The following is a 16,116-nucleotide window of genomic DNA, read 5'->3' on the forward strand; positions in this document are numbered from 1 at the left end:
TTGGACAAATCTTGTTTTAGACCCCTGGTGAAGGCCTTCAGCACTGGCCAAATGACTGAGCTGCGTTGAGACAGTTTTATTGAGAATATGATGATACTGAACCTTGATGCTACACTTTGACATTGGATGTGTGCATACCTCATATTTTATAACTCCTGGGAAAAGTTTGTTGTTTTGTTTGAAGAAAAAAGAACACTGATAATATGCAATTGTTTGGATTTTAACCAAACATAATGCAATCTGCCGAAATTTGTACCAATATATAACTGTGACATTGAGATTGGAAGAAAAAATATATAAAGGGGTCAATGTTAAAATTTTTCGGTGAAATAGTCCAACCTAGGAATCTAGTACCTAAAGTCGTCTCCCCAAAGCTTCGAGGCTGCCGTCTTTATACATTTGGTGCCACGGAACAGAGGGCACAAGACTTTGCCTTTAAGACTGATATTTTTGGAGTGGGTGTGATGGCTTAGATCCCTTTAAGAGCAGGGGATTAGGATGATGCTGATGCTTAGTGTCTTGGCCTGTGTGCCTGTGTGTCTTGCTGCCTCTGCCTGTATGTCAGCTTGCTCTGTGTGGGGCTGGCCTTTGGAGCCAGATTTGCTTGCTGCATCTGGCCGATGTGCACAGAGATTTCATGGTAGACATGAAGAGAGAGAGAGAGAGAGCGAAAGATAGAAAGAGAGAAACTAGAATGAAAGAGATGGCGTGTGACTGTGTGCATGTGTGTGTGATGCATGTGCAGCGAAGCTAACTGGAGCAGGGTGTCCAGGATGCGTACACGCTTGACGGCCCGGCTTCAGCCTTGTGATACAGAACATTTAGCCTTAGTGTGTGTGTCTGCACGCACACAGGCAACTGTTACACTGTTTGCATGGGTGGAAATGATGCATCAGTGACTCAGCTTCAGCTGTCAAGGGTGTTGTGTGTGTGCGTGCATGTTTACGTGAGCAACTGTGACTGTGACTTGGATGAGCAGCAGGACTAGACAGCTAGCTGTCATCATATGACTGTCCTTTTTTCTTTCTTATCACCTATCAGCTGCCCACGAGGCACACCAATGCAAACACACAATAGAAAGGCATGCTCACACTCTCACAAATGCGGATATTCTTCGAAGGGACTGTGAAGTAACATCAGATCAAACAATGTCTGGATGGTCCCGGATCTCAATGCATATGCATATGTGTTGACTTGCACACAGGAATTGAGATATCTGGCCCGAGAATATGTGTTATGTGTTAATAACTGAGGGTATTTTGACTGGAATAAGCACCTGATTTAGGTGGCTTTAGCCTGTTTTTTTTTACTTGCTCAAAGGAGTTATACAAATCTACCTTTTTGCATTTAAATATGTGTGGATATGTACATATTTTTATTTGTGTGTGTCTCATGCCTGTTTTGTGTGTACATATATGTATGCATGTTTATATGCAGTACAGTTTTGTTCTAGCTAAACTATTTTGTGGCTCCAAGTGTGATAACAAATCAATGGCCCTTTGTTTTCATATAATTTATTATTTACTTTTTTTAAATGTATATATGCATTTAATATATTACCACTGTTGTTACCATTATTATTATGTTTGGGGAAAAAAACATTGTACTGTTAAATTAAAGATGATCTTTATGGTTAGCTTGAAGAAAACAAATGTCACAATCTTGTCCATTCTGTGTCCCAGGTTTAGCTGGCCAATGCCGGGCCCGTCGTGGACATCTGGTGGCGGCAGCAGCAGTAGTGTGTATATGAGCGTCGTCCCTGGCGCCTAGCTCATGTCCAGCCCATAATGCCGTCATCCACACGGAAAGGAGTGCCGAAGGACCCCGAGCTGGCCGACCTCTTCTTCAAAGATGACCCCGAGGACGTCTTCTGTGACCTACACGAGATCGGACATGGCAGCTTTGGGGCCGTCTACTTTGTAAGTGCCAATTAACAATATTTGTGCTCCTTAATAAGCCATCAAGTGTCTTAGAAGTCCTTAAAATGGGACATGTACTCTATGTTCACATGTTTTTGTGTCTCAGTGGGAAATGGGCACAGAAATTTTTAAAATAGGTATAGTATTGAGCGAGAGCGCTGAAGCCAGCAATTGTGGAACAGTCCTTAATGTCACCACTCAGAGAATTTGATGCCGTCAATTTACGTCCACTAACAATGCTTATTTTTGCTCCTGTTAGTCACTTAAGACACAAAAACATGAAAAAATAGGAAAATTAATAGTAACACTTGAGGAGAATTTTGAACATGCAATATGGGAACATAGCTGCTAAATAAATGTCCTCTCTTGAACTAACATTATGTATGAAATAAAAAATGTTCTTACAGCTGTTTTCATGGTCTTATTATCAGAACATTGCGAATAACGATCTTGGCATTTATTTCAGTATCAAATATTTCTTGTATCAAGTCTCACTCAGTCATATTCAACACCATTTTACTGCATTGCAAGTCTGTTCAGATAAAGTTTTCAAGTTTTTCAATTGAATATGACTGGACCTGGGGTATTAAAGTATTAAGGTATAAAAGTTATTGGCTGTGGGAGTAAAATAATTTATTGGCTGTCTATTTAGCCTGAGTTTGATAGCTTAGAAAGAAAGACAGGATGTGAATGTAGGTCTGGACCATTTAAGATACTTAATGGTATCATTAGGAAGTGACTCTTAGCCCTTTACCACGTGGCGGTTATTAATACACGAGTATGGCTTTGATTTATTTATGAACGAGTTACCCTACATATTCATTCATCGATTCATTGATTTGTACACATGTTGTAAGTGCAGCCTGCTGCATTATGGCTCTTTGAATGCAATTAAGTGGAGACAGATTTCCTCTCATTGCTTTCTCTGTAGCCTTTTCTTATTAATCTCATCATCACTAATTACTCATCCAGCCTTTGATTCTAAAGCTGCGTGGAGGGGCATTTGAAAGGATACGGCATCTCCTCTCCTCTCCTCTCCTCTCCTTTCCTCTCCTCTTTTTCTCCTCCTCCTCTCCTCCTCTTCTCCTCCTCTCCTCCAGATGCAGGGCTGGGGGCGATCAGCCTCCTCCCTCCTAAGACAGCTGTTTTCTTGGTATAGAAAAACAGAAGCTGTCGATAGTGGGGCAGGATTTTCTTGGCTGGCAGGGCTTTACTATCCTCTTCTATCCCATGTCATTTCACACACACACACACACACACACACACACACACACACACACACACACACACACACACAGCCCTAATATCTCACTAGTAACCCTGGTGCCCATGTCCGTCTGGCTAACAGGCTCCAGTGTGCGTCTAAATCCTGCCCTGATGCCAGCCCTGTGCTCACTGACACACTTATGCTGTCTGCATTACAACTGGTACACTGCTAGCTTCAGCTGCTAGCCAGCTTCAGTAAAAGTAGCTTAAAGATCTACATTTTTTTTTTCAAGTTTAAGTACTGGAATGACTAGGGTGCTACCAAAAGTAAGACAAGTACTGTCTGATACAGTGATATTAATCTTACATAAATAAAGTGATTCACACAAGGAATTGTTTTCATTAGGTACCAGAGTGCATAAAGCATCAGAAAAGAGCTTGTTTATCAAAAAGGTGCCAATGGAGGATCCCCCATGCCCCGTGCCAGACGCCCTAGCTAAGCCCCTAATGTCCTAAAATCCTAGAAATGTCCGAAAAGAAAATATACCCGAATAACGTCTTAAAATTCTAGAGACATCCTTAAATGTTAGAAAAGACTAAAATCCGAAAAATGTGCTAAAATACTTTAAACGTCCTAAATCTGAGAAATGTTGTAAATTCCACGAAACAACCTAAAATCCTAGAATTGTGCAATAAATCCTAGAATCGCCCTAAAATCCTAGAAACGCTCTAAAATGCTAGAAACGTACTCAAATGGTAGAAATGTCTTAAAATCCTAGAAAACGACCTAAAATGAGAGAAATGTCGTTAAACCCTGGAAACGTGTATGGGGCTTCTGGCCTCCTGTCATTTTGCAAAAGTGGCCCCCAAGCAAAGCTAGTGGACTATCCCTGGTCTAATATTTAACAAGTATATGTCTGCAATACTGTAAAAAATAGCTGCAGGTTAAGTGCATGACAGAAAGGAAAAGTTCAGGGGCTTACCCCTGCAAATGCGTGCATATTCTCCAGGTTATTACATGCATTGTCAAAGAAATGTATGCCACTGAATGTGCATACATAGTGCATGCATGTTAAGATTAAGCAGGAACTCCATTATAGAAGAGAACAGGGGGAATTCCCCCCTGCTGTGTATGCAGGCCCATTACCCCAACATACTGCTGTAATGCATGGTGAATGAATTAGTCTGTTGTAATTATTCATACACCCCCTTTTCTTCTGTGATGACAATTAGCCTGAATGTATTTCAATATTTCACCACTACATGATATTTTTTTCTCATCTCTATAGCCAACCATCTATATATTACACCAGAGGGAACGGCTATTATACATGAACTGACAGGCAATCATAGGGATCAAATGAATCTGAAAAAAAAAAAAATCAAATGGGAATACTCTGTTGCCTGCTGTTACTGTAATTCCATTTGAATCTCTACATGAAATTCCCATTCATTTGTAAGTGGGATGAAGCTGAGATAAGGGCTTAGGCTGAGCTGCGGCGTAGCTGTTTCCTAAGGCCAAATGCCTCTGAGGTTAACACCACGGGTTTTGCATGGGCATGTGGATGTTCACAGACAACTCTAACAGAACAACCACACATAACTAACCTGCAGGCGTCCCCTAATCACGTTGCTGAGTGCTTTGATCAGGCGGAAATTTGTTTAAATTCAAATGAGAGAATCTGTCTCCACTGTATCACTCTGTTGTACATGTATTGCTTTGTGCAGGCGTTATGATGTTTTGCATGCACTGATTTTGTTTGTCTCACATCTGGATCACCCTCAAGACATTACATGAGCGAGTAACACTTTACTTTTACCCTCTTATTGAGCATTTGTAAGTGAACTTGATAAGTGGTTTAAAACACTTTATAGTTGTAGTTGTAAGCACATTTAATGGGAATTTGTTTTTTAAAATTTAACCCCTCCTCTGAGCACCCAAAAGTGGAGGCTGGTGTATAAACAGATAATGAAAAGCAACATTTTTAAAGTTACAGGAAGCAGAAGTGAGAGCTTCGTTAGCTTCAGTGCTTTGATATTTCCCAGTGAAATTGGATCTTTAGATCAGGGGGAGGACAAGAGAGAGATGAATGAGTTACTTCGCAACCGCATTATTTTGGAAATGAAAACAAAGGTTTAGCTCATTGATGTCCAAACACACTTTTCTTCTCATCTCTTTCCGTATTGCTCTGTCAGCGGCTACAGCCCACAAAACAGTGAAGTGTGGTTTTATGACCTGTGTAGCTAGCTGGTCGTCGCTGAGTCCAGGGACAGGAGTGCAACATCTGAAACTGTTTTACAGAAAGAAAAAACACAGGGATTTTAATGCAAAAAATACTCTTGTGCTGATTTTTTTGACACATATTACACATAAAACAAGGGATGAATAATCTGTTATCACAGGGAAACAGGATTAAAACTAGGGAAATGTAATTTTCATTTCATGAGGACTTAAATAATATTCATGTAGTGCTTATAAATGCCAAATAAATGGGTTAAAGAAAAGCATTACAGAGTCACTGTCCAATAAAAACTCATTCATCATTTTCAGTGCGGAGAATCTCTTCCCTGCTGTGTCACTCTGTTAGTATAGACTACAATACTTCATGCAATGCTTTTGTAAAAATGTGTGAATCATAATTTAAAGATTTAAAATTTTAACAGAAAGCCACAAGAAGTTACCCTGTTTCTTAGGCATATTGATCGTTCTGATGTCATTTAACATTCATATAACCATTGCTTTATATCAGTGAGTGTCACTAATGCCATATTTCTTTGTGTGTTATGACAAGGGGACCAAAAGCAAAGTCCTGTGATGTTTTGTGAGACTATATGTGTGTTTGTGAGAGCTGTCTGTTTTGAAATTTTAAAGGTATTTTTCAACCTGGATTTGTCGATGTTTTGTGGCCAAATGATTTATGGGAGAAACAGTTTTTGAAATTGGTCCAGTTTTGAGCGAATGCCTCAGCAGCGAAGCAGGCTGCAGTGTAACCACTCAAGGCATGTTTGCATCAGCAGTTTATGTCCACTAAAATTCTTGTTTTCGCCACTGACAGGCTCAGATTATTATTCTAAATGTCTGACAAGTTATGAAAAGGATCTTTACAAAGATAGACCTCATGATCTTTTTTGTGCAACGAGGAACAGCCCTAAAATCACTATAGCCAACCCCACCGAACTTCATTTAATTAAACATTTGTTCATCGGAAACCACACTTCATTCAGTGTCGACAGAAACAAAATAAGATTTAATAACTGTCGTGGTTTACCTTTCCACTCTTCTGACTATCTCCAAGCCTGGTTTGGTTTAATTTAACCTTTAATTTACCCAGTTAGAAGTGAAAACATGCTGGCTCTATTCGCACTAAAATTACTGTTTATTTGTATGGAGTCTGGTGGGTTGTGCTATTGCAATTTCAAGGTTGCTTCTTTGTAAATAAAAAGGATCTTACTCTTTAAAAAAACAGTTTATCTCCATAAGGGTCCTTTCTATTTATTGTCAGATGCTTAGAGTAACAATCAGAGCCAGTCAGTGGCAAAAACAAGCACCTTCACTGCTAGATGCTCCTCGTGGTTGCAGCGGTTACATTGCAGCACTCTCGACCAATACTGGACCTATTTCAAAATCTGCAGCTCCCACTTCTTATCTAGACACAAAAACATGGGAAAATAGGGTCCAGGTTGAACAATATCAAACATAGCCTTAAAGACTTAAAATGCCAGTACTTTACTATAATGAAATTTTTGTTCCGATCTGTTTTCCTCTCCAGGCACGCAACTCCTACTCCAACGAGGTGGTGGCCATCAAAAAGATGTCCTATAATGGCAAGCAGACTACCGAAGTAAGAAAAACTATCACAGACAGGCGCACGTTTACATTCCAAACATTGCCTTCAAAACCAAGGTGCCACTGTAAAGGCGTCACCACAGTACGGTGGCCCTGATGTCTGAACCACATCTCAAGGTCAAGTGGACATGTGGTCAGCCCACATTTGGCACAAATCCAGTAAGAGTGAGAGCAAAAGCTTAAAAAGTGTAATTATATTCACCCAAAACTTGACACTAGCTTGTGAGACTGTGAGAAGTCTCATTTGTGATGGTTAGTTTCTGTAAGGGAACAAAAAGAATGTGAAAATAATTAAAAGTAATTACTCACCACCAGAAGTTTGGAACAAACATGCGCCTCCCTCAAGCAAACCGCTGAAAAAATTTGGGCACAAGAGTTTTTCAGAGGGCGTCCCAGTGTATGATCACAGCTTACGCTTCAGCTGAACTCGAGGCCACATCTCTGTGGTTTAGCAAACTTTCTTCTTTTTATAAACCTTCGAGTGATGGTTTTATGTGAGGGCTGCTGCATGACATTGTCAAACTGTTCCTAACTAGCTGAGGTTTTCAGTTGCTATAATAACTATTCTGGTAAGCACAGAGCTAGCTTTCACTTTTTTATTATTTATCTCGAAGCACTGCTATGAAAAACTTTCCTGTCTGTCTGTATACAGCGGTAACAATGTATAAAGTCTATAATACTTGTTCAGGTGGTTATTCAAGTGAGGCCAGCTGCACCATTGCTATTAAATTCACAGCAATGCCCACTTACTGTGATTGTACCTGTGGTGTGTAACCATCTGTATGTTTGAATTTGTCTTTGGCAGAAGTGGCAGGACATCATTAAGGAGGTTAAGTTTTTGGGACAGCTGCGACACCCAAACACAATCGAGTACAAAGGCTGCTACTTGAAAGACAACACTGCCTGGGTTAGTGGACCCGTCTCCACAGCTCCCTCTGTCCCAGTTCCCCTTTTTGTTTCAGTCTTGCAACATCGTTAGTTTATCTTTTTCTCCCGGTCCTCTTTGTCTGATTCTATTCCTATTTCTCTTATTTTCTTTTTGTTGCCTACTGACTGTTTTCTCTCTGCCCACTGCTGTTTTTATGAGTGTGTTGTAATCAAAATCCCAATGTGATCACTTTGCAGTAAAAAACAATTTCAAAAGTTTCCACAAACTTCTACCGAAGTTTGTAAAAAGGATATTTCACGATGGAGCACATGATGTTAATGATTAGTTATTTAGCTGTTACTGTGTTCTGTTTCAGCTGGTGATGGAGTACTGCCTGGGCTCTGCATCAGATTTATTAGAGGGTGAGTGCATTTATTAATCTATGTTTATGTGTGCACACACATTTAAACTTTTGCTATTATAAAACTGTTTTTGTTGTCCGTATCAGGGTGTTTATCTTAACAGGATGTCACTGTGCACAGCCAAGAGAGAAGTCTGTAAACCCCCATATAACTGACGGGCAATTCCCACTGAAAGAGTTTTTGTTGTTCGTCACTCACGTGTCTCATGTAACAGTCACGTGTCCATTTTATTAAATGTATCACTCCACACTAGAGGCCCCACATTTTTCTACGCTTCAAGTCTATTTTTGTTGCATTTAATGAAGCGCTATCTGCTTAGGCAGCTTTTTAAATCACACACATATAATCTCACTGTCTGTGTTTTCAGTGTAAACAGTGTGTTTTCAGTCCTCGTGAAATTATGTTATTGCAGCTATTTTTTCGCCACCTCTGGAAACTTCTGAAAAACTTTAAACTAACTGTTATCAAAAATGAAGACAGTTTCAGCAAATGCATGGTTTATTTCTCATCTCAAATGTTTCAGAAACACATTTCCATTCACTATTTTCATAATATAAGAAAAAGTTTCTAAACGAGACACCATGTGAGTCCAGTTTAAAATCAGGGAGAAAACATCCCACATGCCAGTGCGGGCCCATCACATGTCCAATGCCGGAAAGCGGCTAGACCCCTTGCATCTAAAAACGCCCTTGTAGACATGTACCTTCAGTGTGGGAATGATTACACGTTGAATGATTCAGGTACGCATGGCTCACATCTCACGTATGTCTTGCTTCCAGTGGGGATTCCCAGCAAGACTTGTTGTTTCTACATTTGGGTTATTGTAGAGATTAAACAAATGAGATATGTCTTAATTATTTAACTTTAGCTTTAGTTGACCACAGTAGACTTGTCTAGACTTGGATTAGTCATAGATTAGACTCCCATTTTTTTCTTTCTCAGTAGCTGAATGTGAACATCAGTCCAGACTACAGTGTGACCTTTATTCAAGAGGTTTTGCTTGACCAACTACAAATCTGAGGAACTGCATGCTATCAGATGACTGCATTTATCTCTTAAAAACCCATAAAACCTATTTTGTGGTTGTTTCCTGTGGTTATTTGTCATAATTTACACCACACTGTGAACTGCACTAAAATAACAAAACAAAGCAAAGTATGTCGTTCATGTTTGGTGTGAATGAGCCAATAACCACAGCAATATCCACAGGTAGATTCTTAGAGCAAGATAATACAATGTAGAACAGTAACTGAATTCAGCAGATTTATGTGGTCTGACCTGTGATTTTACAGTCTTCAATTTAAAAGATTTTTACAGATAGAGGGGCATATCTGTGTTACTTAGATTTAGCTGACCTACCTTCTATTAAAGGCCATAAACACATTTTATAGTTTTCAGAGCTTGAACCTCCTCAACTCTCCACCCTCTAAGCATTACTGTCTTTAACCTCATGTGTTATTTTAAGCACCCATGTGTGTACTCGTCACTGACGTAGATACACAGTCATGACAGTTGGCCCTGGCTTGTTTTTTGGGGACTTTTATGAAATTTCTCAGTCATAGTTCTGCTCTGACCTTTTGCTTTGGCACGTAGTCTCTCTGTTCATGCAACGGTCCACAGGGAGCCAGCTTAGGAGCCAGTTTAGGAGCCCGTTATCACAACTGTTTACATGCTATCCATATGGTAGATGCCAAGGGAGTACTCTGTATCAGCCGGCCAGATTGGTGTAGGTTTTTTTAAATTACTGAAACTGTGATGTTTTAGTTGCCAGGAGCGTTATCATGCATGACGTCCGCACTTCATTACTAAATACAGAATTTTTATTTATTATGAAGGCCTTTGTGTGAAGCAGTTGCAGTTAATATGACGTAAATGACATATTTAGATGATTCCTGCTCATTTTCACTGTGCTTTTTTCTCCCCAAGTTCATAAGAAACCACTCCAAGAGATGGAAATTGCTGCCATTACCCATGGTGCCTTGCTAGGACTGGCTTACCTACATTCCCATAATATGATTCACAGGTGAGTCAGTTTGTCTCTTTGCTCCAAACATTTCCCAGCAGGAACATACACACTGACTTGAGCAAAAACATGATAAGACGGTAAGATGAGACAAGAGACTCTCATGTTCTCCCTTTATTGCAGCTTTTACTAATTACGCTGTAAAACCTCGTCTCTACACTTAGGTTTCATCCTCCTCTGTAAGGAGGTAACAACCTTCCTGTCTCACTGGTGTCCACAATATTATCTTTTACGGCAGACAAATGTGATTAGCACCCAACAATGGTGCTATATGAGTCATTTTTGACATTTTGAGATGATATAAAGTGCATTAAAATGAACACATCCCATCTATAAATACACCACTCCAGTGACCAGTTTGTTGAGATCGAGGGAAAAGCATAATGCATAATAGATCCTTGGAGCTGATGTGGGTTTTCTTGACTGCTTTGCTCACTCTCTTCATCTTCCTCTCCCCATCCAGAGATGTGAAAGCTGGTAACATCCTGCTGACTGAGCTGGGTCAGGTCAAACTGGCCGACTTTGGCTCTGCCTCCATTGCCTCACCTGCCAACTCCTTTGTGGGAACACCTTACTGGTCAGTAAACACAAGACACAGACACATGGCAGGGCAAAACACAGCTCAGCTTGCATGAGGAAAAATGTTACAGCTGCACACAAGTTTATTGAAGAACATTTTGATCCTGTTTGGATCTTCATCAGGTCAAACCTGTGACCTGATCGGTCAGAATCTGCATGCATGAGGTTTTTAAGTCGATTGCTGCCGTACTATTCTGCATGGTTGAAGGAGGACAGTATGGCAAGATGACTGGAGAAAGTAGTGCAAATGCCAGGAACTGGTGCCTAAAAAGTAGCACACAAGCCGTATGGCAATATTTTGGATACAGGAGCAACAATGTGGCACGAGCACAGGTTCTGTGCAAACTTGGGTTAAAAAAACTGAGTACACTTAAATATTTGTTGCAGTAATATTGCAATATTCAACAGCATTTTAGCATATTTTGTTTTCCTCATATTATGCAGCCCTACTGTCTATTATATGTTGTTATAGAAGTTACTGTGGTGTCTTCTCTTGTTTGCCTCTAATATAGAAATCTTTAGCTCTAACTCAGCCACCATAATACTCACACACACACACACACACACACACTTCATGCAGCTTTGATGGTGTGTGAAAGTCATCACATAAACAGCGGACCAGTGATGTCCTTTAATGATGCCAAAAGCCAGCAGCACACAACTTTGATTCACCCTTTATGTCAAATTTAAACACACACACACACACACACACACAATTTGTGTCACACTCCACATTTACAGAGACACACACATATATTCCTAAAACTGAGCTTCTATCATTGCATACTAGAGTCTTTAAAAGCTCTGAGAGGCTTAGCAGATTATAACATTTCATGGATTTTTTTCCCCCCATACTTAATAAACTATGTGTGTGTGTGCATTTGCATGTGCGTCTCTCTGTCCTCAGGATGGCCCCAGAAGTGATCCTAGCCATGGACGAGGGTCAGTACGAGGGGAAAGTGGACATCTGGTCCCTGGGGATCACCTGTATTGAACTGGGTGAGCATACATCTACCTCCTGGTCAAAGAATGTATTTATAGGAACATACTGTTAGAAAGATGACTAATTCTTGAAACAGGAGGACAAAAAAATACATCATATTGTTCCTGCGTGACATTCTGCTGCTTAGTGATTGTAAAAACTGGGGCTGAAAATAACGATCATTTTCATTGTCAATTAATCTGTGAAGTATTTTCTTGAGTAATCGATTAGTTGTTTGATCTATAAATTGTCAGAAAAATGCAAAAAATGGTCAGTCAGAGTTTACCAAAGCCTAAGATGACGTCCTCAGACATAACGTTTTGTCCACAACCCAAAGATATTAAGTATACTGTCATTGAGGAGCAAAAAAGGCAGAAAATATTCACATTTAAGAAGCTGGAATCTGGATTTTTTTTTTTTAATTACTCAAACGCATTAATAAATGATAAAGTGAGATGAAGATTAATTTAATGTTAGACAACTAGTCAAGTGAAACATCACTCACCTCCATCTTTGCCTGACTCTCCCATCTTTTCTTTTGTTAGCGGAGCGCAAGCCACCCTTGTTCAACATGAATGCCATGAGTGCCTTATATCACATCGCACAGAACGACTCTCCCACGCTACAGTCCAATGAGTGGTGAGTTGAAAACACACTATTGAATATTGCATTAATTTTTTGTGTCTTTTTTAATCCTTTTAATTAAAAATACATAGTCTTTGCAGAGAGCCATCAGTCAAACTGACACACTAGGAAATGACAAAAATGGTGATTTAATTGAACTAAAAAAAATGTCAACACAAAAAGAAATCCAGTGAAAATGCTGATACAATACTTCCACTCAACTGTGAATATGGAAGCTCAATCCGATCTGGGCTCAGTGAGGGTAAGACATCCCTGTGTTAATCTGCTCGACCTGTGATCTCTGCAACAAGCCTTGTGCAAGGTCACACTCTAAGTCTCTTATGTAATTACACGGGAAACCTCTACCAAAGTAATACTGTCTAAATACCCACACCAGTCCTGCTCAGCTCGAAGACATATTTTACTGTCTACAAGCATCAAAACAAAGCCTTTTGATTTTTCTAGTATTTTTTTAGCACTAAAAACTCACATTTCCTCGTGTTTGCAAACCAACCAGGATGTTTCTCTGTGCACAGACTCTAAAAGTATTGTGGGAAAACAGCTAATGCTTTATGCTGCTCTCAGCCTCACAGCTTAATAGATTCCCTAGAGACTGTCCTTCCAGACATCAAAAAACTTTAAGCAGTTTAATTTAGGCCAGCAGGTTTTAAACAGCTCTCTGTTGTCTCTGCAGCATCTCAACCATTGTGTTGAAGTGCACCTTTTCATAAGACTAAAATCTGATTGGTCAAGTCTTGCGTATCGTTGACTGATAGATGGATTGTGATGTTTTTTTGCTCATTGATCCATATTCTAATTTGCAACATTAATTTCCATTTCACCAGATGAAAGAGCTAAAACACCCAATTAAAATGTATCTTCTTGACTTTGCATAAGAACTTAAGTACTGAAAGGGAGCGGAAGAGATCGATAGACAGAGACAAAACACGGGAGATCACTTGGTTTGGGTCCTACTTGCTTTACGTGGCTATAAACAGAACTTTTGACTTTCTTTTAAAGGGAGCCACATAAAGCTATTTCTTTGCACCTCCTTCTGCTGATTTTTTACTAAGAAATATTCATGATAAGTACAAAAAACATTTTTCACTTTGCGAGCGCCTCGTGCTTATGAGTGCTCTGATTGATCCATTTAAACCAAAATAGGTTATATATTATCGTTTATTGGGAAAAAACAAGCAATTGTATGTCAAATCAGACACTCTACACCTTCATACAACCTGAAGAGAACGTTTAGTAACCACATGTTCCTGCAACTGTGACAATTTGACTGTAAGCTTGATGGTTGAATCAGGCTTTCTAGATTGAAGAGTCAACTCTCCGAGGTCAAACCTACTTGATATGATCATAAAAACTGACAATTTTACCTCATGAATTACAAAACTCTTTGTGAAACTGCTGATTTATGCAGATAGGGATCATTTCTGTGTCTGTTGATATGCTCTTATATTTAAAAAAAAAAGCTGTTCTTTTGAAAATTGTTTAAAAAAAGCACAGTCATAACATCATGGGTGTTCATTGTTTCTCGGAGGACGAAGGTGTGGAAGTTATTTGGGCCAGGCAGAGCGTAAATGTTAAAACTTACTGTATGCTCTACCCCAGTGGTTGCCAAATGGTGCATCCCAGTCCAAAAGTGGGTCACAGGTCCATACTGAATGGACTGCAAGTGATTTGTGAATGTGTTAAGTTTGTAAAAAACACACTTTATTTTGAAGTACAGTGAATTTCCAGCACAGAGCTTTTATTTTGAAGTGCCAGTTCTGTTCATTCATGCAATATTTTTTATTTCTTTGTGCTCTATGTGATGATGTTTTTAACATTTTGTGAAACACGGGTGAATACCTGGTAGTTAATCTAATTTGTGGACCTTGAACTAATAATTAAGGAGAAATCTGGACCTCATGGCTCAACCAATTGGAAACCACTGTTCTATGCTTACTACCAAACCGAAACTATTTTGTCTTATATATACTGTATACAGTATATTCTCAATGAAGCAGTAGATAATCCATCATCATTATTTGACAGCACATGTACTCAGTATGAGCTTGCACAAAGCTGGATATAAAAATGTGAGAAATTGAGGAGTTTAGTACCTTATACACCACACTGCAGGAAAGAGGATGAATATGCTGTAGTATAGAGAAGCTGGTGATGTAATTGGCAAAAAAAGATGTAAAAGAATACTAGCAGCTCACACTTTGCATGAGAGGTGTGATTCTGATGGGTGAGCCAACACTCATTAAATATTAACCCATTGCACGATGCTCTCTGTGTATTCCACCTTTTTGTTCTTCTTTAGTGCCATCACTACTATGGCTTGAAAGTGAAATGTGCGTGTGGTCCTAAGCATGCAGAGTCGTGTCGGTGTTTGCTGCTCGTCGTATGTTGAAAGAATTTGCATCTTCTGCACAGCCAAGGCGTCAGGCTGAATGTTGTTCCTACCTTGCTCAGAGCAGCCTGAAGGCATCCGTGGCCTTCCTGAATCTTCCATCCAATCTTTTGATTAAATAACAGTTTTCATTTTTACATTTTAAAAGAGAGCACATACATCATGAGCTCTGACAAAGAGCAACAGAAACACGAGGCAGGGGGAGTTTTTTTAAGTCAGATGACTGCTTGGAGAAAGCCTGTTGTAAATTTGGTGTGTAGCATCGTGCTGAGGCGAGCGATTGTGTGGGGCTGCGCAGGGTTGTGGTATTTTTGGAGGAGCTCCAGCGGCCCGAGGCGTTAGCAACATCCCGCCAGATGAGACTAGTAGAGACATCAGCTCCATGGTGTAACTCCAGCACACAAGGCCACACTGTACACACATTGGCATGACATACAAAGTGCACTCATGGACCTCGGCGAGTCACAGAGGTCGATAGCAGTTGAGGAGGAGCTAGGTGGTGGAGAGCTGGCCTTACAGTGACTCTGAATATTCATATTGACTTTCACAATCTTAAATAGCACGACTTTATCTGAATGACCCATAGCAGCAACCCAAACTCACGGCGTTACATATACTGTGAGTATATTTTTAGATCAGTGGCACGGTGTTCCACAGCTCCAGTGGCCTATATTTTTATTGCTCCACATATTTACATAATCCATATATGATTCATATATGGGGCTACACTAAGAGATTACATAGGATTGTTCTGGTTTAACTCACTGATATGATAAACAACAGGGGGAGAGATTAGTCATCACGTTAAACATTCATTGGCAGCAAGGTGTGGCTGAACGCAGCCTCTCATTGTCGCTTCTGTTTCTGTTTTGAATATGTTGGACTGAATCACTGACCTCCATCTCACTGTCCTCTTTACCCAGGTCTGACCCTTTCCGGAGCTTCGTCGACTACTGCCTACTGAAAATTCCTCAGGACAGACCCTCGTCAGGGGAGCTGCTACGAGTGAGTGGGCTTCCTCTGTAATCCCTTCAGATGTGACCTCACTTCCTGTCTCAGGCAGTCCCTGAGCCTCGTGGATGAGTCACTCCCACCCACCGCCGGCTCCCTAATACGCACGCATATACACAGTATCTTCTTCAAGCTTTAGATTCAGGCACCCCGCTGAGGATGGCTTATTCTTTCTCGTTTTCTTTGTGGTAACTCCGCTTCTTGTGCCGTGCCTCATAGCCATGG

General features: G+C 40.1%; 1 protein-coding gene across 5 annotated transcripts in view; it reads left to right on the forward strand.

The window, feature by feature from the left end:
* taok3a (TAO kinase 3a) overlaps positions 1 to 16,116 on the forward strand; it is a 93,268-nt gene that overhangs the window by 46,831 nt on the left and 30,321 nt on the right. For 4 of the 5 annotated variants that reach the window (XM_088076450.1, XM_088076447.1, XM_042487569.2 and 1 more), the window contains exons 3-11: positions 1,683 to 1,919; positions 6,896 to 6,967; positions 7,778 to 7,879; positions 8,217 to 8,262; positions 10,189 to 10,285; positions 10,749 to 10,862; positions 11,772 to 11,863; positions 12,392 to 12,485; positions 15,804 to 15,885. In XM_088076450.1, the coding sequence (XP_087932576.1) occupies positions 1,788 to 1,919; positions 6,896 to 6,967; positions 7,778 to 7,879; positions 8,217 to 8,262; positions 10,189 to 10,285; positions 10,749 to 10,862; positions 11,772 to 11,863; positions 12,392 to 12,485; positions 15,804 to 15,885 (831 nt within the window). In that variant the 5' untranslated portion in view covers positions 1,683 to 1,787. The remainder of the gene's footprint in view (positions 1 to 1,682; positions 1,920 to 6,895; positions 6,968 to 7,777; positions 7,880 to 8,216; positions 8,263 to 10,188; positions 10,286 to 10,748; positions 10,863 to 11,771; positions 11,864 to 12,391; positions 12,486 to 15,803; positions 15,886 to 16,116) is intronic. The other variant, XM_088076449.1, reaches the window with a different exon arrangement.

The sequence above is a fragment of the Plectropomus leopardus genome, chromosome 4 (assembly GCF_026936395.1).
Source record: "Plectropomus leopardus strain MGB_pleo_1.0 chromosome 4, ASM2693639v1, whole genome shotgun sequence".
NCBI lineage: Eukaryota > Metazoa > Chordata > Actinopteri > Perciformes > Serranidae > Plectropomus > Plectropomus leopardus.